The sequence below is a fragment of the Leucopleurus acutus genome, assembly GCF_964270905.1.
Source record: "Leucopleurus acutus genome assembly, chromosome: 9".
Taxonomy (NCBI): Eukaryota; Metazoa; Chordata; class Mammalia; order Artiodactyla; family Delphinidae; genus Leucopleurus; species Leucopleurus acutus.
Genome location: NC_139144.1, coordinates 103,193,161 through 103,218,435, shown reverse-complemented (window position 1 = coordinate 103,218,435; position 25,275 = coordinate 103,193,161). Strand labels below are relative to the sequence as shown.

Genomic DNA, 25,275 nt, shown 5'->3' with positions numbered 1-25,275 from the left:
ACTTATTTCTCTTATTTTCCTGAGTGGAATGTATCTGGCAGCCTAGTGCTTGGCAATAGTAAGCGCCTGATAAGTATTTGAGGGCTTCCCTGGTGGCGTAGTGGTTAAGAATCCACCTGCCAATGCAGGGGACACGGGTTCGATCCCTGGTCCGGGAAGATCCCACATGCCGCGGAGCAGCTAAGCCCGTGCGCCACAACTACTTAGGCCCATGCGCCTGGAGCCTGTGCTCCACAACAAGAGAAGCCACCACAATGAGAAGCCCGCACACCGCAGTGAAGAGTAGCCCCGCTCACTGCAACTAGAGAAAGCCTGCATGCAGCAACGAAGACCCAACGCAGCCAAAAATAAATAAATAAATTTATATATTAAAAAAAAGTATTTGAATGAGTAGTAATTCTATGAACCAGCTTTATGTGGTTATTCTCTTTGTCAAAATAATACTTGCACCTTAACTTTTTCTCTCCTAGCGTCTGTTTTTTGAAAATTGGTAAGGGAGTGTGAGAGAGAAAAAGATGATGTCAACCGTGCTTAATTCATAGGAACAAGCGAGATAATTCATGTGAAAATGTTTTGTAAACTTTTTTAAGTGAAAGAAGGTTTACTTAGGGAGATACACACTCCATAGACAGAGTGTGGGCCGTCTTAGAAGTTGAGAGGCCCCGAAATATGGGGTGGTTAGTTTTTATAGGTTGGGTAATTTCATAGGCTAATGAGTGGGAGAATTATTCCAACTATTTTGGGGAAGAGGTGGAGATTTCCAGGAATTGGGTTGTAAACTCTTAAAACAGTGTCTCACTTGTAGGTTCTGGTGAACAATTAAAATTTGGATTATCTGTATCACATGCCCTCATCCGACTCTGTATGTGGTGGAGATGTGGGGATGGGGATGCACATTAGAATCACAGGGAGCACTTCTGCAGAGCACACAGGAACTCCTTAGGCACCCTTTTTAAAATTAGAATGGTGAGGTGTTTTGTGTTTTTTTTCCAAAAGATTCCTTGGTGACCCTGATATATATACATCCCACCCTGCCCCCTCAAAAAAGCAACAAAAAAAAAAAGCTGCTATTGACAGAGCTACACTTTTTTTTTTTTTGGCTGCATTGGGTCTTCGTTGCTGCACACGGGCTTTCTCTAGTTGCGGCGAGCGGGGGCTACTCTTCGTTGCGGTGCGCGGGCTTCTCGTGGTGGTGGCTTCTCATTGCGGGGCACGGGCTCTAGGCGTGCGGGCTCAGTAGTTGTGGCGCACGGACTTAGTTGCTCCGTGGCATGTGGGATCTTCCCGGGCCAGGGCTCAAACCCATGTGCCCTGCATTGGTAGGCAGATTCTTAACCACTGCGCCACCGGGGACAGGACTACACATTTTTTTAGTCAGCATGTAATTGGTATCGTGTATTGTGTAAGGAACACATTGTTAAAGAAACCTTCATATGGTTCGTTGTTATTCTCGGCCTTTTAATGATGATATTCAGGTTGCCATCCGTTTACGACCCCAGGTGATTCTGTAGTCTTTCTCTGCTGTTTGCAAACCTGGTACTTTTTTTTTTTTTTTTTTTTTTTTGCGTTACGCGGGCCTCTCACTGCTGTGGCCTCTCCTGTTGCGGAGCACAGGCTCCGGACGCACAGGCTCAGCGGCCATGGCTCACGGGCTCAGCCGCTCCGCAGCACGTGGGATCTTCCCAGACCGGGGCACGAACCCGTGTCCCCTGCATCGGCAGGTGGACTCTCAACCACTGCACCACCAGGGAAGCCCACCTGGTCCCTTTTATTGATGTCCTTCCATCAGTGGCTCCCAGAGAAGCACCTTCCTGGTACTTATTCATGTCCTGGCCCTATGGCACTCCTGACCAGCAAGACACTGCAGAGATGATGATGGGCCAGTGCCAGGCTCAAGCCTTAAGAAGTTGGCAGCTTCTGTGTTCTCTGGAGCTTCAAGGAACATGGGGGAGAGACCTTAGAAGACATGTGGGAAGGGAGAAGGTCCAGCCGTCCCAGCTGAGTCTGGCCCCCAGCCTCCCACCAGCGGAGGCAGCCAAGGGGTGACTTTAAGACCAGCACAAACAACCCAATCTAAAAATGGGCAGAAGACCTAAATAGACATTTCTCCAAAGAAGATATACGGACTGCCAACAAACATGAAAGAATGCTCAACATCATTAATCATTAAAGAAATGCAAATCAAAACTACAATGAGATATCATCTCACACCAGTCAGAATGGCCATCATCAAAAAATCTAGAAACAATAAATGCTAGAGAGGGTGTGGAGAAAAGGGAACACTCTTGCACTGCTGGTGGGAATGTGAATTGGTACAGCCACTATGGAGAACAGTATGGAGGTTCCTTAAAAAACTACAAATAGAACTACCATATGACCCAGCAATCCCACTACTGGGCATATACCCTGAGAAAACCATAATTCAAAAAGAGTCATGTGGGGCTTCCCTGGTGGCGCAGTGGTTGAGAGTCCGCCTGCCGATGCAGGGGACATGGGTTCGTGCCCCGGTCTGGGAAGATCCCACATGCCGCGGAGCGGCTGGGCCCGTGAGCCATAGCCGCTGGGCCTGCGCGTCCGGAGCCTGTGCTCTGCAACGGGGGAGGCCACGACAGTGAGAGGCCCGTGTACCGCAAAAAAAAAAAGAGTCATGTACCAAAATGTTCATTGCAGCTCTATTTACAATAGCCCAGAGATGGAAACAACCTAAGTGTCCATCATCGGATGAATGGGTAAAGAAGATGTGGCACATATATACAATGGAATATTACTCAGCCATAAAAGGAAACGAAATTGAGCTATTTGTAATGAGGTGGATGGACCTAGAGTCTGTCATACAGAGTGAAGTAAGTCAGAAAGAGAAAGACGAATACCATATGCTAACACATATATATGGAATTTAAGAAAAAAATGTCATGAAGAACCTAGGGGTAAGACAGGAATAAAGACACCTACTAGAGAATGGACTTGAGGATATGGGGAAGGGGAAAGGTAAGCTGTGACAAAGCGAGAGAGTGGCATGGACATATATACACTACCAAACGTAAAATAGATAGCTAGTGGGAAGCAGCCGCATAGCACAGCGAGATCACCTTGGTGCTTTGTGACCACCTAGAGGGGTGGGATAAGGAGGGTGGGAGGGAGGGAGACGTAAGAGGGAAGAGGTATGGGAACATATGTATGTGTATAACTGATTCACTTTGTTATAAAGCAGAAACTAACACACCATTGTAAGGCAATTATATTCCAATAAAGATGTTAAAAAAAAAAAAAAAGACCAGCAGAGGAGCCAGCCGAGCCCAGCCTTGATTGTAGTATCAGGAAGAAATGAAATAGTTGTTGATTTCAGCCACTAAGTTTTGAGGTGTTTGTTACGCAGTGATTACTGAAACAGTAATTTTCTGCATTAGGGGTATGTGTGTGTATTCTTATATTTCTTGATATTTTTTCACGTGAGTTTGAGGATTTAGCTTCAGTAGTTGTTACTGTATATCATTTTCTTAGATTTCAAGTTAATATATTAGATATAATTATTAGAATGTGAGACTAGGATTAAATGAAAGTGTCTAGAATGTGGTTATGTAATAAGTCTTCAATAAATGTCATTATTATTACATAGCAGATATTCTGCATGTATCGATATTTTCATTTAATCTTCACAACTACCTATAAAGTATGTGCTGTTATTATATCTATTCTACAAATGAGGAAACAGACCAGGAAAACTGCCTACTGTCACATAGCTAGCTAATCACTATCCTATTATGCTTTGTAAAAAAAAATATATATGTCTTCCCTTTTTAATACTTGTTTTAAAATCAAGTTTTGTTTTTCTCTGTCTGACTTATTTCACTTAGCATAATACCCTCCAAGACAAATACTGTGTGCTATCACTTACATGTGGAAAATAAAAAATGCAACAGGGACTTCCCGGGTGGTCCAGTGGTAAAAAATCAGCCCTCCAATGTAGGGGACACGGTTCGATCCCTGGTTGGGGAACTAAGATCCCACATGTTGTGGGCAACTACGCCCGTGCTCCTCAACTAGAGAGCCCATGTGCCACAAACTACAGAGCCCACGCCCCCTGGTGCCTGTGCACCACAGCTGGAGAGAAGCCCACGTGCCTCAGCGAAAAGATCCCGGCTGTCGCATCAAAGGTCCCGCGTGCTGCAATGAAAATCTGACGCAGCCAAAATTTAAAAATGATAAAAATTTTAAAAATTAAAAAATACAACAAAGTAGTGAATATAACAAAAAAGAAGCAGATTCACAGTTACAGAGAACAAACTAGTGGTTACCAGTGGGGAGGCAGGAGGGCGGAGGGGCAACCTAGAGGTAGGGGATTAAGATGTACAAACTATTATGTATAAAATAAGCTACAAGGATATATTGTACAACACAGGGAATATAGCCAGTATTTTATAGTAACTATAAATGGAGTATAACTTTTAAAAATTGTGAATCACTATATTATACATCTATAACTTAGGTAATATTGTACCTCAACTATACTTCAATAAAACAAAGAAAAATCAAGTTTTATTGAGGTATAATTTATGTCTAATAAAGTTCCCATTTTAAGTGTAAAGTTAGATGGGTTTTGACAGATTTATTCACCTATGTAAAACCATTACTCCAATCAAAATAAAAAACATTTTCATCATCCCCAGAAGTTCCCTCATGCCCCACCCCACTCCCCAGCAAACACTGACCTGCTTTCCATTACTATCGATTAGTTTTTCTTGTTATAAAATTTCACATAAATAGAATCACACAATAAATTCTCTTATTGTGTGACTTCTTTCATTTAGTATAATGTTTTGAGATCCATCCATGTTGTCACATATATAAGCAGTTTCTTTTTATTGCTGAGTAGTATTCTGTTGTATGCTTATACCGTAATTTGTTTCTCCAGTCACTTGTTTCCAGTGTTTCATGCTAAGAATAAAGCTTTGATGAGCATCTGTTGTATGTTTGTTGACACTGTCATTTCTCTTTGGTAAGCACCTTGGAATGGAGTTGCTGGGTCACATGTATTAAGTTTTTAGTTTTCTGAGCAACTACCAGTTTGCCAAAGCATTTGTACTGTTTTACACTCTCGCCAGCAACAAATGAGACCCATCCTCACTGACATCTGATATTGTCAGTTTTCTAACTCTTTAGCAGTACTGATGTGGTAGGCCATGGAAATTTGACTTTTCCCAATGACTAATGACATTGAGCGTCTTTTCATATACCTCTTGACCATTCGTATATCTTCTTTTGTGAAGTGTCCAAGTGTTTTGCCTTTGTTATTGGGTTCTTTTTATTGAGTTATGTATTCTGAATAATAGTTCTTTTTCATATATATATAATATTTTCTCCTAGTTCATGGCTTCATTTTCTTATGTTTCAAAGAACAGAAATTTGTAATTTTGTTAAAGCCCAGTTTATCAGTTCTTTTGATTATGGTTTACTCATTTTTTATCATGTAAGGAATCTTTGCCTATCTGAAGATCATAAAAATGTTCTCATGTTTACTTCTAGAAGTATAATTGTTTTAGCTCTGAAGTTTCGGTCTGTGATCCATTTCCAGGTAATTTTTGTGTCTGAGGTAAAGGTTAAGATTCTTTTTTAAACTTGAAGTACAATTTACATACAGTAAAATTTATCCCTTTTTGTGTATGGCCCGGTTTTAGCAAACACTCTATAGTTATGTAACCACAACCACAAGACACAGAACAGTTGCATCAACCCCCCACAATGCCCTTGTGCCCCTGTAGTCAGCCCTTACCCCCTTCTGTTTTCTGTCCCTATAGTTTTGTCTTTTCCAGAATGTAATATAAATGGAATCACATTTGAGATTTATCTGTGTTGTTGTGTCTATCAGTAGTTCATTCCTTTTTATTGCTGAGTAGTGTTCCTTTGTATGGATTTAATATAATTTGTTTATCCAGTAACAGGTTGCGGGACATTTGGTTTGTTTCCACTTTGGGACAATTATGAATAAAGCTGTTACAGATATATGCATACAAGTTTTTGTGTGACCATAGTTTTTATTTCTGTTGGAAAAATACCTAAGAATGGGACTACTGGGTCATCTGATAAATGTGTGTTTTATTTTTAAAAAACTTTTTCCAAAGTGACTGTACCATTTTGCATCCCCACCAAAGAGAACAGTTGCTCTACATCCTCTCCAGTACTGGTATTGTCAGTGTTTTTTTATTGTAGACATTATTAATTAGATGTGTTATATCTCACTGTAATTATATTTGCATTTTCCTAATGAATAATGATAAGCATCATTTCATGGGCTTACTTGCCTTTTTTATATATAATTTGATTAGCAGCAGTTTTTTTTTTTAATAAATTTATTTTTGGCTGCGTTGGGTGTTTGTTGCTGCACACAGGCTTTCTCTAGTTGCAGCGGAACTGGGGCTACTCTTCGTTGCGGTGCGCGGGCTTCTCATGGTGGCTTCTCTTGTTGCAGAGCTCTGGCTCTAGGTGGACAGGCCTCCGTAGTTGTGGCGCACGGGCTCAGTAGTTGTGGCACAGGGGCTTAGTTGCTCCGCGGCATGTGGGATCTTCCTGGACCAGGGCTCGAACCCGTGTCACCTGCATTGGCAGGCAGATTCTTAACCAGTGCACCACCAGGGAAGTCCTTACTTGCCGTTTGAATATTTTCTTTGTTAAAGTGTTCACATCTTTTGCTCGTATGCTTAATTGGGTGGTTTTCTTATTGTTAAATTTTGAGAGTTTGTTATATATCCTGATTCATGCCCTTTGTCGGATAATGTGCTTTGCACGTTTTCTCCAGGTCTGTGGTTTGTTTTTTCATCCCCTTAACAAGAATCTTTTACTGACCAGTTTTAATTTCAATGAAGTCCAATATATCCTTTTTTTTCTTTATGGATTGTGCTTTTGAAATCTTTCTTAACTCAAGGTCACAGAGATTTTCTCCTGTGTTTTCTTCCAGAAGTTTCATAGTTTAGGTTTTGCAGTTGGTCTGTGATCCATTTTTTATCCTATACTTGTATATGGGATATGGTCAGGTTCTTTCTCTTTAATATTGATATCCAGTTGTGTCAGCACCACTTGTTGAAAAAGACTGTTCCTTCTCCCTTGAATTGCCTTTGCACCTTTATCCAAAATCAGCTGATCATTTATATGTGTGGATTTATTTCTGGAACCTGTATTTTGTTCCGTTAATCTATATGTCTGTTTTTATGCCAATACCACACGTCTTGATAACTGTAGTCTCCTAGTAAGTCTTGAAATCAAGTACATACTTGTTTCTTTTTAAAATTTTCTGAGGTTCTTGTTTTCCTTACAGATCAATTTTTCCATTTTTTTCCTTTTCTGGTTTGTATTAAATACCTATTTTGAAGCAGGTTAAAATGCCCATTTTTCATTTCTAGTCCATTTTTCAGAATTTCATCCTGATCTCCCTAGTGTTTCATCCTCTCATGTCCCTCGCCTCAGTAGAAATTCTCCAGTGGTGGTTCTTCCTTTTTTGTGTGTGTGTTTCTGGCCGCACCGCGTGGTATGCAGGATCTTAGTTCCCCAGCCGGGGGTCAAACCCATGCCCCCTGCAGTGGAATCATGGAGTCTTAACCACTGGACCGCTGGGAAACTCCCTGGCTGTTCTTTTTTAAAAAACATCACCACCACTTTCTAATCCTGTTGGGGGGAGGGGTGTACTTGACTTTTCACATAGGTGCCTTCCTTTCTGTTAAGATTACAGGATCCTTGTAGGTGGCAATCAGGTGTATCATACTGACATCTTTTTCAGAATTCAGGTGATCATAGAATCCTATTATGGAATAGGATCAGTCGATGTGTGTGGACTTAAGGTGTAGTGTGTTTAGTCATCACATGCATGAGGGTTCCAAGGCACAAAGGCATTAACTTCCCCAGAGACACAGCTGGGGTTCACACCATAACCTGAATTCAAATGCTGAACCTTAACCCACAGTCCTGTTTCTATTAATTATATTTCCTCAATGCCAGGGTGTATTGTGGTTTTAATTTACTAGTGTGCTCTCATCAACCCCTGCCCCGCAAAGCTGCCGTTAACAGATGATGTTTCTTAGAATAGATGGAATCCTGGAAATGGGAAAAGTTGATTAGTACGTGGTGAATACTTTTTGCCCTGTGGCGATAACCACAGTTATTCCATTATTTACTTGAAATGTATTTTATGTGAAATAGTAGGAACTTATTTCAAAAGATGTTACCTAGATTTTTTTTAAACAGAGTATTTGTGGAAAAAAAAGTTTTTTCATATTCACTTGATCATGTTTAATCTGTTTTTTAAAGTAGAAGCAATTCCTTGGATAATCTCTGGAAACTCTGGGCATGTTCAGTTACAGTCTTCACAGACCTTTATAAGATTAATTTCACCTATTCCAGTTATTCTGATGGCTGCTTTTTCTTAGTAATAGAGTTTTTGTGTGGCGGGGAATTTGGGATTACAGATTGGTGTTTGAGTTGTTTTCCTCTTACTTCCTCTGCCCTCTTCCCATCTTTACTCACTCTTTTCTCTTGGGTTTTTTCATTGGCCATCATCTGGCCCCAGTCCACAATCCTCTTGTGGGGAGCTTGCTTGGTTCCTGGTAGGACTGCGTCCTGTCCCATTTGCCACCCCCATCCCAGACACATAAAAAAATATGACCTCAGTGCTTGGTCAGCAGCTTTCTTTCAGTTTCTGGCTCTGGCCTCTTCCAAGGATCATTCAAGTCAATTATTAGAAGGCATCACTGATGTTTGTTCCTTGAGAAATTTTTTTTATATATATAATTGTTTAATATATTTTTATTTATTTATTTATTTATTTATGGCTGTGTTGGGTCTTCGTTGCTGCGCGGGCTTTCTCTAGTTGCAGCTGGCGGGGGGTCTACTCTTCATTGTGGTGCGTGGGCTTCTCATTGCAGTGGCATCTCTTGTTGCAGAGCATGGGCTCTAGGTGAGCAGGCTTCAGTAGTTGTGGCATGTGGGCTCAGTAGTTGTGGCTCGCAGCCTCTAGAGCGCAGTCTCAGTAGTTGTGGCTCATGGGCTTAGTTGCTCCGCGGCATGTGGGATCTTCCCGGACCAGGGCTCAAACCCGTGTCCCCGGCATTGGCAGGGGGACTCTTAACCACTGCACCACCAGGGAAGTCCCCCTTGAGAAATTTTACTTCCAGATTGTGTCAGTTAAGAGTGGGTGTAGAGTCAAGTGATAAGTAATGTTTCTTAAAGCAGAGAAGACTCCTATCACTCTAAAATACAAATTTATCAAATAGAAGAGGAGTGATTTGAGTGATATTTATAAGAAGATGCTAAAATTTTCAGTTCTGTTGCAATAATATTGCAGTCAATTAGTATGCTCTTGACTGCGAAATAATTTGTCTCGTGCTGGCTTAAAGAATAAGGTTTATTCATTCACATAAATGGAAGACTAGTGGTTGACTAGTCGGTTAACTCAAGAACAGTTTCTTCCATCTCTTTTTTCCTGGCACCCTTGACCTTGGTCCAGGGGTTCTCAAACTTGTGGCACATTGGAATCACTCAGGGATCTTTTTAACAATCCCTGTGCCCTGGCTGCACCTTGTAGTAATTAAATCAGAATTACTTGAGGGTGAGGTCCAGCCAGTAGTTTTTGGAATTCCCTCTGTGTTTCTGGAGTGCAGGTAAGTTTGCGAACCAGCGTTCTAAACTTTAGAACTCGGTCTGGAGATGAGTATTACCAGGGAGCTTGGTAGAAATGGAAAATCCCACACCCCACCCCAGATCAAATAGATCAGCAATCTACACTTTAACATAGTCCCTAGGAGAACTGCTTATTCTTTAACATTAGGGAAGCCCTGCTTTAGAACACTGGTTTTCAAACTTCCAGACACGCTGGAATCACTGGAGGAGTTTGAAAAATACTGAGTGAAGCATGGGCCCCACCCTAGAAATTCTGATATATAGGGGTTACCTGAAGTGTTACCTAGAATCTGGGTTTTGCTATTGCATCCTATAGTATTCAAGACGTTCATTTGTCCCCCGTTATTTCCTGTAAATTGGTAGTTAAATCTAGCAGTTTGGTCAGATTTAGGTGGTTTCTTTCTCTTTTCCCTTCCCCAGCCTCCTTAAAATTGCTTCCAGGGTAGTGGTCTGTGTTTGTCTCAGGAGACCCATGATATCTGGTTATTTCTCCTTTCGCGGCATTAACAGCTGCTCCTCACCATTGCTTAGATCCATTCATTCACTAGTTTAAAAAACCATGGTAATTATTTGTTATGTTCTTTTGTTTACAAGGAATAGATACATATTTTCTCCAATTTATTGCATTTCTTGTGCTTTTTTATTTTACTATACTTCTCACTATTAGAATTTATGTACCAAGCAATTTCTGTCTGTTTGTTCACTGATATATCCCGGCGCCTAGAACCGTGCCTGGAACATAATAGCTGCTTAATAGCTATTTGAGAAATTAATGAATTAATCCATACTCAGGGACTTGAAAACTCGGAATTCAGAATGGAATGAAATGTTACCAAGCTTGACACTATTAAAAATACAGGGCTAAAAAAAAAAAAAAAAAAAAAAAAATAATACAGGGCTTCCCTGGTGGCGCAGTGGTTGGGAGTCCGCCTGCCGATGCAGGGGACACGGGTTCGTGCCCCGGTCCGGGAAGATCCCACATGCCGCGGAGTGGCTGGGCCCGTGAGCCATGGCCGCTGAGCCTGCGCGTCTGGAGCCTATGCTCCGCAATGGGAGCGGCCACAACAGTGAGGCCCGCATACTGCAAAAACAAAACAAAACCAAAAAAAACAGCCATTGTGAGGCAGAACCCGGAGGAAAAAAGGTGTTTGGACAGCTTGGGGAGCGTACCTCCTTATTTTACAGAGTGAATAGTGCAGCTCTTCTGTCTGTAACTGATGAAGCTACAAGTCCAGGTTTCAGTGCCAGTAGTGTAACCATTTAGCTCTGGGGAGCTGGAGGGGAGAATAGACCACCTGCAGCTTGGTGGCTGTGTCAGCATCTGGTCCCTATGGAGGCAGACATCCCAAAGTCACAACGTGCCTCTGGCCAATAGTTTCTTGGAATTGTTATACGTTGCATGCTTCACTGCTCTTTGATTTCTTTTGTTAAGTGAAAGAGCTGCTGCTCTTGCTTAATTGCCTCCGTAGCTTTAGCCTCTGTTTTCCTGACTTTTTACTTCAAGGCTCCTCAAACCAGAGGCTACACACTTTTTGTCAGGTACTGTAGCCAGATTACTACAGGACATGCAGGTCACGTGCATCCCCATGGCTGCGTTTGATCTGGGTTAGTGGGGTGGAGCTTTAAGTGACTGAGATCATTTTCTGGAGGATGCGCTTAGCTCTGTGGTCAGGGATATAGCACCCAACGGCTGCAGCACCCAGCCAAGTCTTTCTATAGCACTGAGAGCAGAAGGGGAACGTAAGTCAGGGTGTGCTCCCCTGGATTTTTAAATATATTTAATAAGTATGTCAGAGGCATGTGAACAAACCATATGGATTGGAGTTAAACCAGTAGAGAAACGAAGAATGTGTTTAGAACTGTTTCAGGAGGAAGGTTTGGAGGAGACCAGGAGCTGGGATGGGATGTAGAGCCCTGGTCCTGGAATCGCTTCTGTGGAAAGAAGGGTGTGCTGCCCACTGCCTCTGTGCCGTGGTAATAATTTGAAGAGGGCCAGGCAGGCGGGCTGTGTTGCGCAGCCCAGGGGCTCCCTTCACACTGTCTGACGTGCACAGAGCCAAGGCAAAGGTGAGTGGAAGACAGCGGTGTCACAGCAGTTACCTCTAAGGTTCAGCCCCAGCTTGTAGTCATGGCTGTGTCCCAGTTCCTGGCCCATGTTGTGTGTTCTTTAAATGCTTATGATCTGAGCTGCTGGGAGGAACTGGAAGATTTGGGAACACCCTGCATACAGGAGGAGGTAGGTGATTTAGAGTGGTCACATTTGAACTTGGCACCTGAGGGGGGAGTGGTAATTAAACTTTAGGGTGCAGCACATGAGTGGGGGTTTGTTAATACTCCTGCCTGGGAGGTTTGGGTGGGGCTTAGGAATTTGCAGTTGCAGTAAGTTGCCCTGGGATGCTGCTGGAACCACACTTGGCTGCTTTGTTGGGAAAGGGACACTCAGAAAGGATTCCTAAAGACAGAGGACAGAGCGGGGTGGGGGGGGGGGGAGGCCACAGCTTGAGAATGGTTGCCAAGCCACAGGGTTGGGAGCTTTTCTGCAGCTGAGCTCAACAGGCTCACAAAAGGCCAAAGATTAGATTAAGATCATAGAATTATCAGCCCAGAGAAAGGAAATTGACAGGTTCTGATAAAAGAGTAGTGCATGGTGCACAGTGATTTATCTTGGGACTTAAACTGATAGGGAAGGAAGTGAACCGTGGTAGAGATTGGAGATTCAGGAGACTCGTAGAGCAGGGTATATCTAACTTTTTGGGCTTCGGTCTGTAGTAAGAAATACATTGTACGTTGTGACCCAGTCATAAATGTTTATACAGCTGAAAGTTCCAGGACGACTTTATTATTTGCAGTCCACTCAGGTGTTCCTATTTCTTTAAAAACGTGCTGGTCCTAGCTCAGTATGTTGATTTCATGATCTGGTGGGTTTACAACCCCTGGTTTGAAAACATTGCTTCCAGAGATGGTCTGGATTAGGTGATGGGACTCAGAAGGTGAGGGCAACTGGGAAGACACACCACCTGCTTATTGATTGGTTCGTGGGAGGTGCAGGGTTGGAGGTGGAGTCGTCTGGGTGTTTCATGTCGTGCTCAGGAGGTGGTTGCTGAAGTGTGTGGAGGTGGTTATTATTGGTGGCAAGACCCCATAAGCTTGGAAGCTGAACTGTTAGTCAGTTCGTCTGCATGGACATCAAAGTCCCATAAGGCAAGCTTAAGGACTCAAGGTAAAAATGAAAGCAGTTCTTGGGATGGGTTGTATGCTAGGTGCATGACGTTGGTCCTGATGGACCCTTCTGCCCAACGATTTGATAGCCTAGCAGATTGAAACCTACTCCTCCCCATTTTATCCCCGTGAACAAGTGACTGTCTGCTGTTCCAGAGGATGGTGCTTTAGGGGTGGGGAGTGATATATAAGTAATTTTTTTTCTTTATGGAGAATAAGCATGAAAAGTTGTTCAAAATTAATCTGAACAGTATTTAAACGTTTATATAAATAGTGCCTATTTTATAACAATTGTGAAGTGTGAGAGATTCAGTTAACGACCTTGAAGGTATATCTTCTGTTGTGGAAATACTGGGTGAAAAAACTTACTGTGCTAAATTACCATTGCAAAAAATATATATATGGTGATGCTGTTTTCAGCTGGTAAAAGTTCAGAAGAAACTTTTTAAAAATAATTTTTATGACTTTTAAAACTAAGGCGGTTCTTAGTTTGGAGGGAAAATACTTGGAAGTTAATTGTGGGATATTGAGATATATTTTCCAACCTCTTATAGTACTGTTATATCATAAAACGAGTGATTTATGTCTGTGTTGATAAACACACATCTGGGCACGTGCTGCTTTTCCACTTATTTCAGATCACTCCTATATTGCTTTCGTATAACATTTCTCCAGACTGTACAAATTAATGCACCTTTCGAGAGCATGATCATTGTTGAAACATCTTCAGGAAATAACTAGTGTTTCAGAATCTGAATTTGATAAGGACAAAAGCCAAATAAATGTATGAACTTATTATGAGGGGAAAATTTTAAAGGTGCTCAAGTAAAGAACATAATTTGCTGTAGATCAACAAAGTCTTTTGTAGCTGCTGCAAGCAAACTGCTTGCGAAACTTGATCAAAGAGCCGAATTGTTGCTTTGGAGGATGAGGATGGTAAGGACGTCTCTGAAAGCCAGAAATTACTAGAACCAGGACTGAGAACACTATGAGCAGTGGGCTTTATTTACTAAGAATAATTACCATTTAGTGCTGACTTGTAAAGATTTCAGCACTAGTCGTCTTCTATATAATTCTACTTTTTAATGGAAACCGTAGAGAACCACTGTGTCAAGTCTGCAAATGTAGCCTCCCTGTCCCTTCTTAATTTAAGTAATTAATGATCTCCCTTAGGGGGGAGTCCAAGGATGGGAGACCCAAGGGAGACCTAGCTCTTCTTCAGTCCTGCTTCTGCTGATGAATAATCCCTTTTTCCGAGGACCAATCTGATTGGGAAGTCCAGCTTACCCCCTGAGGAACTGCAGTTTTAAATCTTGTGTCCCAGTTACTTGTGAAGGTGATAGTTTGCTGTCAACCTGCATTGTGATTTGGGTTGAACTACATTGTCTGCTTTTGCCAGAATAATTACTTGTGTTTTCAAGTTAAATGTCCATTTAGCCTGTCAAATAATTTTTGCCCTTTGTAAAGGTACAAATGAGGAGCTCTTCTTGGGATATGTGCCAATAATTGTATTTTTAAGTGTGGTCCAGTCGTTATCTATAACTCCATCTTTGCACTTTATCTCATGCTGTCTTGTTTACTGTGTGTAACTTGCTTTTGGTTGTGGCTTCTGAAATTTCACCTGATCAGTCCTGAGGCTATTCTCCCCCTCCCCTCACCCCTGCAAGTAAGGCTGTTGAGACTTAGCTGGTGCCAGTACATAATGGTTTGTTACCGTCTAATCCAGTGTTTCCTACTGGTTTCCCTCCTCTTTGGGGGAACTTAGTATGTATATCACACCCTCTTTCTTTTCAGTATTTTTAATCCAGTTCTGCTTTTTAAAAGTTTTAAAAATCATTTTAAATTCCTTTTGTTTTTAATTCTTCAAAGGCTCTAAAGAAGTTTATTTTCTTTCTAAAATTTTTCAGTTTTGCTAACTTACAAAACTGCTGCTTTCATTACATAAAATAGCTCTGCTGTATTTTGAGCTGAATGCTCCTTTATGGGCTAGCTTATATAACATGGTTCCTTCTGAGCACAATCCGTTTGAAGTGTGTGGCGTTCCTGGACTACCACTGTATCCCTATGTCACAGGCAGGCCCGTGCTTGGACACCAGCACAGACTAGAACTGTGTTTCCTAGTCATGTGTATAAATTGACACCTTCTGTAGTATCTGAGTGTGCGCTTCAGAGGTCTGAGCCCACATGTCTACAGTGTGTTGGGCACTGCGCTGGTCTTGGTGGACTAATTAGTGAAAAGAGAATTTCAGATAACTTTAAGTACTAAAAAGAAATAAAACAAGGCGGCTGTGAGAGAGTGACTGTGAGGGAGCTGGCGCCACCTTCGGTTGGGCGGTCTCGGAGAAGGGACGTTTGAGCGGAGGCCAGAATAACGATAAAAGGGAGTCTGTACATTCAGAGATGGGGGGTGGCCGGGACAAAGGCACAAAGGCGGGCAGGAACTTGGCAGGGATAGAAGGATGTGACTGGAGCCTGGGAGGGCCCGGGAGGAGGAGGGAGGGCAGCAGATGAGGTAGGGAAGGGGGCAGAGCAGGGCACCCGCGGGGAGAGCCCGGGATTGTGGGCAGGGTTAGGAGCTGGGGGTTATTCTGATGGCGGTGAGGATTTTAAGCAGGGAAGTAACATTTAATTTTCAAAAGCTCTTGTAGGCTGCTTTGTAGAGAAGGATTTCAGTTGTTCGTCATTCTGGAGACGCTCTGAATGGTGCTTAGCTGCTCACGAGGAGCGGGCAGTCCTGCCAACTTGGGGCTTTTCTCGTTGTCTCCCCACAGCCCCTACTTATAAGCTCGCGTATTAGTTAATTTGAGTGTATGGGGACTGCCCTTGGTGTGAAAACACTGTGCCCCCTGTGGACCGCACCTCTCCGTGGTCTGGAGGAGGACAGGCCCAACCCAAACCCCAGGAGCGTAAAACTGGTTTTACCAAACCTCTCTCCTTGGTTCTCCCTGCGCCTCCTTTGAGATGGAAGTTCCGTGAGATACTGCGAGCATGTAGAGTGTGTGCTTAATAATGATCTGAGGACGCGTGAGAGAAGGAAGGGTTTGGGGTGAAATTAGGGAGGGACCACTTCCTATTTCCTGCTGATAAAATAGTCTGCCCTTCGTATTCGCCCCACATCCGGGGGTCAACCAACTTCGGATGGAAAATATGGTGGGCGGGGGGCAGAAAGCTCCAAAATGCAGAACTTGAATTTATTGCACGCGGGCAGCTGTTTACATGGCATTTACATTGTACTATTGGATATTATAAGTGATCTAGAGATTCAGGAGTATGTGGGAAAATGTGCTAGGTTGTATGCAAATACTACGCCTTTTTTTTGTGTGTGGTATAGTTGATTTACAACCTTGTGTTAGTTTCAAGTGTACAGCAAAGTGATTCAGTTATGCATATATATTATTTTTCATATTCTTTCCCATTATGGTTTATTACAGGATATTGATTGTAGTTCTCTGCGCTATACAGTGGGACCTTGTTGTTTATCTGTTTAGCAGTATATATCTGCTGATCCCAAGCTCCTAATTTATCCCTCCCCCCACCTTCCCCCTTTGGTAACCATAAATTTGTTTTCTGTGTCTGTGAGTCTGTTTCTGTTTTGTAAATAAGTTCATTAATACTACACCGTTTTATGTAAGGGACTTGAGTATCCTCGGATTTTGGTGTCTGAGGGGAGGGATGGCCATAATGTGGCCTGTGTTCTTGCAGTGTTTCTTCACAGGGTATCCTCTTCTAAAGTCCTCCACTAGAAATTTACTGACAACAGGAGGGTGAGAACTTGGGGCTCTGATTCTTGATTTGTTAACATACAGGCTCAACTATTACTGGTGATTTTGTGAAGTCAGAACATTTCTTTATTGTCTTCTGTGTGCCAGACATTGTGAGGCCTTCAATACTGAATGATTGAGAGAGAATTTCTACCTTGAAGAAGTTTTAAAAACCGACTTTCATCACATACTTTCAGATTATCCTCTTTAAAAACTACTTGGTAACACTTATAACAGCCATAAGTGAAGAGCCGAAAGAAACTGATCATGCTTTATTAATTTTGAATTCAAAATTAATAGCCATATTTCAGGGACACCAGAGGAAATTAGCTTAAACCTTATTTAAGAGTTTGTTTACTTTTGACAAACTATGATATGCGTACTGGTCAGTACTGTTTGTTAATGTCACAGACATGTGTAATTCATAATAGTGTAATTGCTTAAATTCCTGTAGTATATATGGAATTTATTTCCATTTAGAGTATTTCTTGGTAAAATAGTAGAATTAAAGTTTTTTTACCTTAATATGCCAGTGCGTACTCAGCTGTTGCTCTCTTTTATAGGGAAATCCTCATTGACGATTCAGTTTGTTGAAGGCCAATTTGTTGATTCCTACGATCCAACCATAGAAAACAGTAAGTATTGTTTTCAAGGATTTATAAACTGAGAAGCCTGCTTTTTGCCTACAAACAGCCACTGTGTATTCCTGGAGGCTTTGATTGCAGGGGGTATTCAGTTAAACCTATAGATCTCCAACTGGGGGCCCAAAAAAGCTTCCAAAAGCTTTACCCACTTTACACTGAATGAATTTTATTCAGTGTCTGGGTCCCACCGTCTAGAAATTGTTATTCATCTCCATAGGAATCCATTTTTACATTGGAACCTCATATTAGAGATGCTGCTTTAAGAAAACAAGTAGAGAGCAGAATTTTTTTTTTTTTTCCTTCTCAACAATAGCCCTTCTTAGGGATTCCAAGCTTAAAAAGAAAGGATGAACACACTCCAGATCCTTTGTACCTTACTCTTGTAGAAGTGCTAGTCCCCCAACCCCTTCTAGTTCTAAAGACTTGAGAGGAGGCTGTGGAGAAAAGAGCTGTCGGGGATTGGAGAGAGCCCTCGCAGCATTTTCTGAGAAGTTGGCTCCAAATCCTATTGGCATTTCAGACCATGTGCAGAAGAAAGCACCCAAGACGAGAACCAGTCACAGCCTTTACCCTGTCTAGTTTCAGTCCATGGTTTCAGAATCTTCCTGAAGGATTCTAGGACTATGACACAAGTCTTGATTCTAGGGATCATGGAAGAGAACCTGAAACACTTCCATCCAGGGAAGCTGGTCTTGTTTTGTGCCGTCTTAGAACCCTAGGTAGGCCCTGGGACCAGGCTTCTTAGTTTCTGGGCACCAGGACTTACCTAGGATTTATCACCAGGAGCACATAGATTTAAACGTGGGATTCATCAAACCCTGATTGGCATGTTAGACGTGAAGCCGACTTAACAGCCAGGTTCATGGACTTTAACAGCTAGATTCACAGACTTCACCTGCCCAAAGCTTGCAAGAGAGAGACTTAAGAAGAAGCTTACAACAGGGGGGTGGACAAACTATGGCCTGCAGGTCACAAAGACCCCACTGCCTTTTTGTACAGCCCATGAGCAAAGAATGGTTTTTACATTTTTAATATTTGAAAAGGAATAATGTTTGTGACATGTGAGTGTTCAGTGAATTTTAGATTTCGGCACCCTAGAGTTTTATCAGAACACGGCCCTGCTTGTTCCCTTACACTATACTGTCTATGGCTGTCTTTGCTCTACCGTAGCAGAGCTGTTGAGTAGTTGCCGCAGAGACCATATGGCCCACAAAGCCTTAAAATAGTTACTGTCTGGCCCTTTTCTGGAAGAGTTTGCCAGCTTCTGGCTTAAAATATTCAGCTGTCCTTCGTGTCCTGGTGTGCTGGTGGCAGGGGAGGAAAGCTGTTGGTTGCTAAGCTAACTCTGGGAAGAGAGTTTGAAGCAAGCCCTGCCGCTCTCGGGGGAGGAGTCCTGCCCTCCTGCGGTGCTGATTCGTTAGCTGGCACGTGGTGGTCTGCCGGGGTGCGGGGCAGACTCATTTCACTGCTACCTGAACAGGTTCGGTTGTCCGCCACTGCGATAAGAGCAGAAGAAAGCCGTGATCTTGCCCTTAATATTTGCTGTATGTAGCAATTTTTAATTTTGTGTCCTTAAAGAGATAAGGTTCATTTGGGAATTTTAGTCATAGAACAGTAGAAGATAGTTTTTGTGGTAAGCTCTGCCCATAAAAGTGGTTCTTACAATTGTTGTATCTTTGTGCTATTTAAAATTGAGTTGGAAGGAGAGTCATGGTGTTGAATATAAATGCATTTTCTTTATATGTAAGGAATTGGCCCAGTGAAAGTACAACTTTCTTACCTTGATAGTATCTCAAAAACATAATGATATGACCCTACTTTGAAGGCTGTAAGCATCAACTTGAATCATGATTTTAATGTTTACCTGTCTAACACTTACTGTTAAATAGTAAAGAATGAATTAACAGTATTTATTAAATCTTTAGGCAAGAGCAGAAATGACTGTCAAGGGTATGTGAATCCCTTAAAAGTTCATGAGACATATACAGACATCACATTCCATTTACCAGGCTTCTGACCGTCTAACACAGGGCAGAAATCCTTCCTCCACCCTTTCCCCCATGATTTAGTAGAAAAACATTGTTCAGAGATAACAAGGAATGAGAAAGGGAATAGTTATCATAAACTCATTGCTAGCAACATAAATGAATGGGTAGTTTTATGGTTTTAAAAAACACAGTACTCTGTAAATCTGGGGATTCTTTTTACACTTAACTTTATAATATAGAACAGGTGGTTTCTATCAAATGTTCAGTAGTAACACGTCTCTGTGGAGTATCACTGCAAAAGCAAAAATGCTGCGACTGTGTCATCTTCTTTTAACATAGCGGTATAGGAGAATAATATCAATGAAACCATAATAATATTTTCTAGTTTGGGGAAATTTCTAGACCAAATACTGCTATGCAGATGTAGCTTTTTTATATACTGTAGTAATAATCTCACAACTCATGCAAACTAAATTGATATGATGAAATTTAACTAATGATGGTTTATAATTTAAAGGAAAAAATAGTAGGTCACAGTTTCTGCCATCTCAAGGTAGCCCTGTTGATGAATTAATAGAGCTGCTCTCAGAAAGTTGGGGAATTCTCATTAGGAGTTTTGCAGCATTATCAAGCATTGCGTGGTGGGTAGACTTCTCAGTAGGATATGAATTAGGAGTTCTCAGTACACTTTAGTAATACAAATCTTACTTTGTGAATATACAGTTTTAGAAATCTCTTATTACCTTGCTTATTAGTAGGTTTAACTAGTAAGTGGCTATTAGTCTGCTTAGGGCAGTCTCAGGGTTTTAGGTTGGAAATTGGATTAATTTCTCCAGTGATTGAAAAAGGGAGGGAGAGAGGAAAGTGATACCAGGAGAGAGCCAGCTTTGCCTTTCTACACAAGGAGGGCGTAGGAGAATCTGTTCCTGGTTTATGGAACTGACAGACGTACCTCTCATTACACTTCGCTTTTTTCTATAGTAACAAGAAGAGGCAGTTTTCCTGTGGCAGATGGAAGGTCTTCAATTTCATTTCACTGCCGTGTGTAGGAGGATTTACATCCTAGTATTTTAAAGGCAACGAAATACTAAAACGTTTATTAATATCTTATTTCTTGTATGTCTCTTCCCTCACTAGCCAGTACTCCCCTAGCCTCCTTGGCTGAATTTTCGTTGTTTTTCTGACCCGGCATCACAGGTGCCCCTCTGGCTCTCTCTGAACTTGCTTTCTTGTGATCCTCGCTCTCCAAGAACTTGCTGGGCTCACCACGGCCCCCAGCCTCTCCTCTCCCCTGAACTGGTATTTCGTGGGCTTTCCAACTGAACCTACCTAAACCCAGGCCCTGCTCCCTCCCTCTCCCCTCCCCCTGTGCTGCACCTCCAGGCTTTCCCTCTGTTGATCGATGGTAAATCGTGCGTTTGCTCAGGCCAAAAACTTTGGAGTCATCCTGATCTCCGTTCTCTCACACCTACTTCCAGTCAATCAGAAAATCCTTTTGGTTCTACCTGTGCAGTACATCCAGAATCCACCGTTTCTCACACCTCCGTCTCCGTCCCTCTAGTCCAGGCCACCGTCATCCTTTGCTCACGATAGTCTGTGTAGCCACTGTACTGTGGGCTCCTGCTGATGTTCCGTATCCATTTTTGTCCGTTTCATTTATTCACAGCATAGCCAGAGTGGTCTTTCTAAAATATAAATCAGACCAGGTTACTCCCTGCTCAAAACCCTTGGTTTTCCCGTCACATTCTGAATAAAAACCTGCGGTCCTCACCATGTCCTAATAACGTCTCCTGCCTCGTCTCCAGCCGTTCTCTCACAGGCTCAGCTGCTTTGCCTTCTCACTTTTTCTTGCCTTTCTTACTTCTTCACTTGCAGTTTAGGCTCTGCCTGGATGCTTCTCACAGAGAAGACACCTGACTGTGTGTGTCTCGTTTGCCTCTCTGTCTGCTTCCTCCTCCTTTTACTGGGATGTCAGCTCACCGAGGCCAGAGACTCTGCAGTGTCTCGAGCACCTGGAGCGATGCTGGTGGTGATCATGGGCACTCAAAAAATAGTTCTTGAACGAATGAATGTTTTGTTTCAGTAATGCTTTCACAATAATTCCATTATCCTTCACAACCACAACTACTTAGTGCTAGTTGAAGGCTACAGGTTTGTTGCTCACCAGCGTTCCTTACAGAATTTTCATCGAGTCTAAGACGCACCTCTGATCTTACCTGACTGAGGTGCCGTTGGTCATCCCAAGTTCAGAGAGGTTACAACGTGGGGGAAAACAAATTCCAATAGAATTTTTTTCTTAGAAATGATGAAAACAGTTTATATTGGGTACTCCCTATCTTGTTATATTCTGATTCAGTTTTCATCTAGTTTGACTATTTCATTAAAGTGATAATTTTCAGAAAGGGCACAAGAATGATATAAAGTGTGGCAATTGGCTTGAGTAGTCTGGTCTGTAATTTTCACTCCCCTGATTCTAGCAGCCCTGCCCACATCAGAAAAGTATGGTGCTACTATGAGTATCTTCGATTATTGCTTCTCTTTCAGCCGTCCTTTCTCTCCCAGTGGAATTCATCATTCAGATAAGATTGCTCTCTCCTCCTTGTTAACGGTTTTCTCTCCTGATTTTCATCTGTCTCTTTTTGCTTTCTCTTTTGTCTGTGGGACAAAGTGGGCAAAAGTGGGTCCTCTCTCAGCTGTAGCTGTTCAAGGGATAAATTCTGTTGCCCGGCTCCAGTCAGGAGATTTGAAGACTCATTGTGAGTCAAGATGGCTGGGACGGGGTGTACGGAAGAAATCTGTTCCATTTCGTTATCAGGGTTCCAGATGGTTACTTTTTAATATCCTGTTACTATTAATAGTTCTTTCCTCTCCATTTGTTTGAAGTCTGTCTCCTTAGAATTGCGAATTTTCCCCAAGTTATTTGAGTTTGATTTCCCCCCAGATAGGGAAAGGTTGTTGTGACAAATTGCTTGCATCTTTCAGCTAAGTGGAGATGATGGCTTCACACAGAACATGTTCTGTTGCTGTCCTCTCTCAATAAAATTGCTAATTTTCTAGGTACTGAAAGTTCTTAGCACTTCAGTTAGTATCAGCTCTTCGTACTCTGGCACCAGACTTGCTATAAATTAATGACAAGTTGTGTGCTTTTGGTTCATTCTAGAACTCAGACTTTATGTAATATATTTCACTTTTTCACAAGAGGAAAAGACTGTCCACAGCTAGAGCATTCAGATCACTTTTACAAGATTCGAAGGCCAAATTCGAAGCGTTGCCTACTTTGTTTCTTTGGAAAAGGTTCAAGGTTTACCCAACATTGGTTTTAGGCAGTCAGCGTTGCTTAGTAAAATAATGGAAGTAGGGAACAGTCTATAAACTCAGATATTCTTTTTTGTTTTGTGGGATCTTTTTATGAGATTACTAAGGACTCTGCTTAATTGGTTGTCATTGTTTGAGCTTTCAGTGATCCCAAGTTCATGTTTTTCTAGCTAATATTTAATTCCTTTTTCACTGTAGCTTTCACAAAATTGATCACAGTAAATGGACAAGAATATCATCTTCAACTTGTAGATACAGCTGGGCAGGTAAGTGTGCCAGAATCCCATATAGTGCACCCGACAGTCCTAGCCCTGCCACTGATGCTTAAACACAACGACACTGCCAAGAAAACCCCTCGTGATTTATGTGTGTTTGGATATTAACAGGCTGTCTACTTTGTCTTTTCTAAGATACTTACAGAAGTTTTTCAAATAATTAACTTGTTTTTCTACTGTAGAATTGTTTTAAATATATTCATCATAACATTCTGAAGGTTTATTTTTATTAAAGGTTAGTAGTTCTCTATTTTCTAAAGGTTGATTCTGTATCAGAGAATCACATTAGCCCTTTTCCTCCCTTTGTAGTATGTATCTTCCTACGTTAAGAAGAGAAGTTGATCTTTTCTAGGGAAAGGGCCTGGGAAAGGCATAGGGCAGAAATGAGCTGGTTGTATTGGATCTATTATATGATTACAAGATTAAAGAATGTCGGTCTGATTTGCTAGACAGTAACTGGCAAAGGTGAGTAACCCCCAAAAGAGGTATGCACAGGTTAATGTGGCAGTGATGTGGCGACTGTATCGCCAGAGGAATCGACTGGAAGCAAAGGGTGAAAGAAATTAAGAGAACTTGAAGGGAGCCAAGAGAACCCTTGTGACAGTGCACCTTCCCCTTCCATGTCACCCAGTCCTGCTCTTCCTAGAAACCATTTTGTTCGGCTGAATTTATTACTGTTGACTGGAGGGTGGGGCATGTAAAGAAGCTGGGATGTCCCCTTGCATCTTATAACCGACAAAGGATCAGACTAGCAGGAGGGTGAGTGTAGGGTAGACTGGTCTGCCGTGTTAAATGGAGGCTTTTTTCTGGAACCTGGGGAAACTGGCATAGACCTAGAAAGATGTGGCCTGTCTTGCAGGTTTGGAATGAACTCCCTCTGCTTTATATTTTGAAGTGAACATAGAAGGAAAGTGTAAGCCCCCCTAGTGAAGCAAGAAAATAGCTGTATTGGGTCGTTTTAGCACTGGAGGAACCCTGGAGTTTCCATTCTGGAAGCTTCAAATAAAATAAGTCAGAAATGTGTATGTCAGAGAGCTGTAACATAAGTCATTCACTCAACATCCGCAGTGGATGTGCTGGGCTTTCGTCTTCAGACCTCATGGTGGTTTTCTTGGAGCAGAGCCATCCTAGGCTTTTACTCTACGGGGTACCTGCCTATTGATAGAATGGGAGCCTGTTGGAACAAGGGAAATAACAGAAGTCTCCATTAGCGACTGACGACATAGAGGACGCAGCTTATCTTAGAAGTTAGTGTACGAAGAGCGTCTGGGGTAGGACCTTGTGCTGGATTCTTAGTGTTGGTATTTTTTATAATAGTTCAGGCAATTGTGTAATTTATTACCTAAAACAAAACACTTCTAAGAGTGAAGGGGGAACACTGGTAACAGGCTGGGACAACAGGTATAAGCTGAGAGTGTCCTGGGTGAAGAAATATGGGAGTCTGACACTATCAAGATTTCGGTTTGGGACTTCCCTGGTGGCGCAGCGGTTAGGAATCCTCCTGCCAGTGCAGGGGACACGGGTTCGAGCCCTGTTCCGGGAAGATCCCACACACCGCAGAGCAACTAAGCCCGTGCGCCACAACTACTGAGCCTGTGCGCCACAACTACTGAGCCTGCGTGCCGCAACTACTGAAACCCACACGCCTAGAGCCCGTGCTCCTCAACAAAGAGAAGCCACCGCAATGAGAAGCCTGCGCACCGCAATGAAGAGTAGCCCTGCTTGCCGCAACTAGAGAAAGCCCACGCGCAGTAACGAAGACCCAACACAGCCATAAATGTATGTATGTATGTATATAACAATTTTTTAAAATCCATTAAAAAAAAAGAACCCTCCTGCCAATGCAGGGGACACGGGTTCGATCCCTGGTCCAGGAAGATTCCACATGTCGCAGAGCAGCTAAGCCCGTGTGCCACAACTACTGAGCCCGCGCGCCTAGAGCCCATGCACTGCAATGAAGAATAGCCCCCACTCGCCGCAACTAGAGAAAACCCGCATGCAGCAATGAAGACCCAACGCAGCCAAAAAAAAAAAGATTTCGGTTTGCTTTTATATCTTAGTTTTGAATTTTCATTAAGCTCGTGGAAAGTAAGGGTAAGGATGCAGATTGATAAATCACTTTCATGTGACGTAACTATAGCAATTCATTTTATAATAGGCCAGAAGGAGAATCAGTATTTCGTAGTTGTTCGGAGCATGGGCTCTGCAGTCACACTGCCTGGATTTGAATCCTAGGTTTTCTTACTAACTCATTGACCTTGAGAAAAGTAACAAACTTTTCTGTGCCTCATAGGTTTCATCTGTATAATGGTGATAACTGTGGTGCCTGCCTTCACAGGATTGTTATATGTTTTAGAGGTGATTTATGAGCTTTAAGAGAACATGATCCTTACGTGTAGTTCTTTGATGC

General features: G+C 42.3%; 1 protein-coding gene across 1 annotated transcript in view; it reads left to right on the top strand.

The window, feature by feature from the left end:
* The window catches only part of RHEB (Ras homolog, mTORC1 binding), a 47,658-nt gene that overhangs the window by 10,271 nt on the left and 12,112 nt on the right, over positions 1–25,275 (top strand). Inside the window, exons 2-3 of the mRNA XM_082845979.1 lie at positions 17,207–17,278; positions 22,789–22,856. Of these exons, the coding sequence (XP_082702105.1) occupies positions 17,207–17,278; positions 22,789–22,856 (140 nt within the window). The remainder of the gene's footprint in view (positions 1–17,206; positions 17,279–22,788; positions 22,857–25,275) is intronic.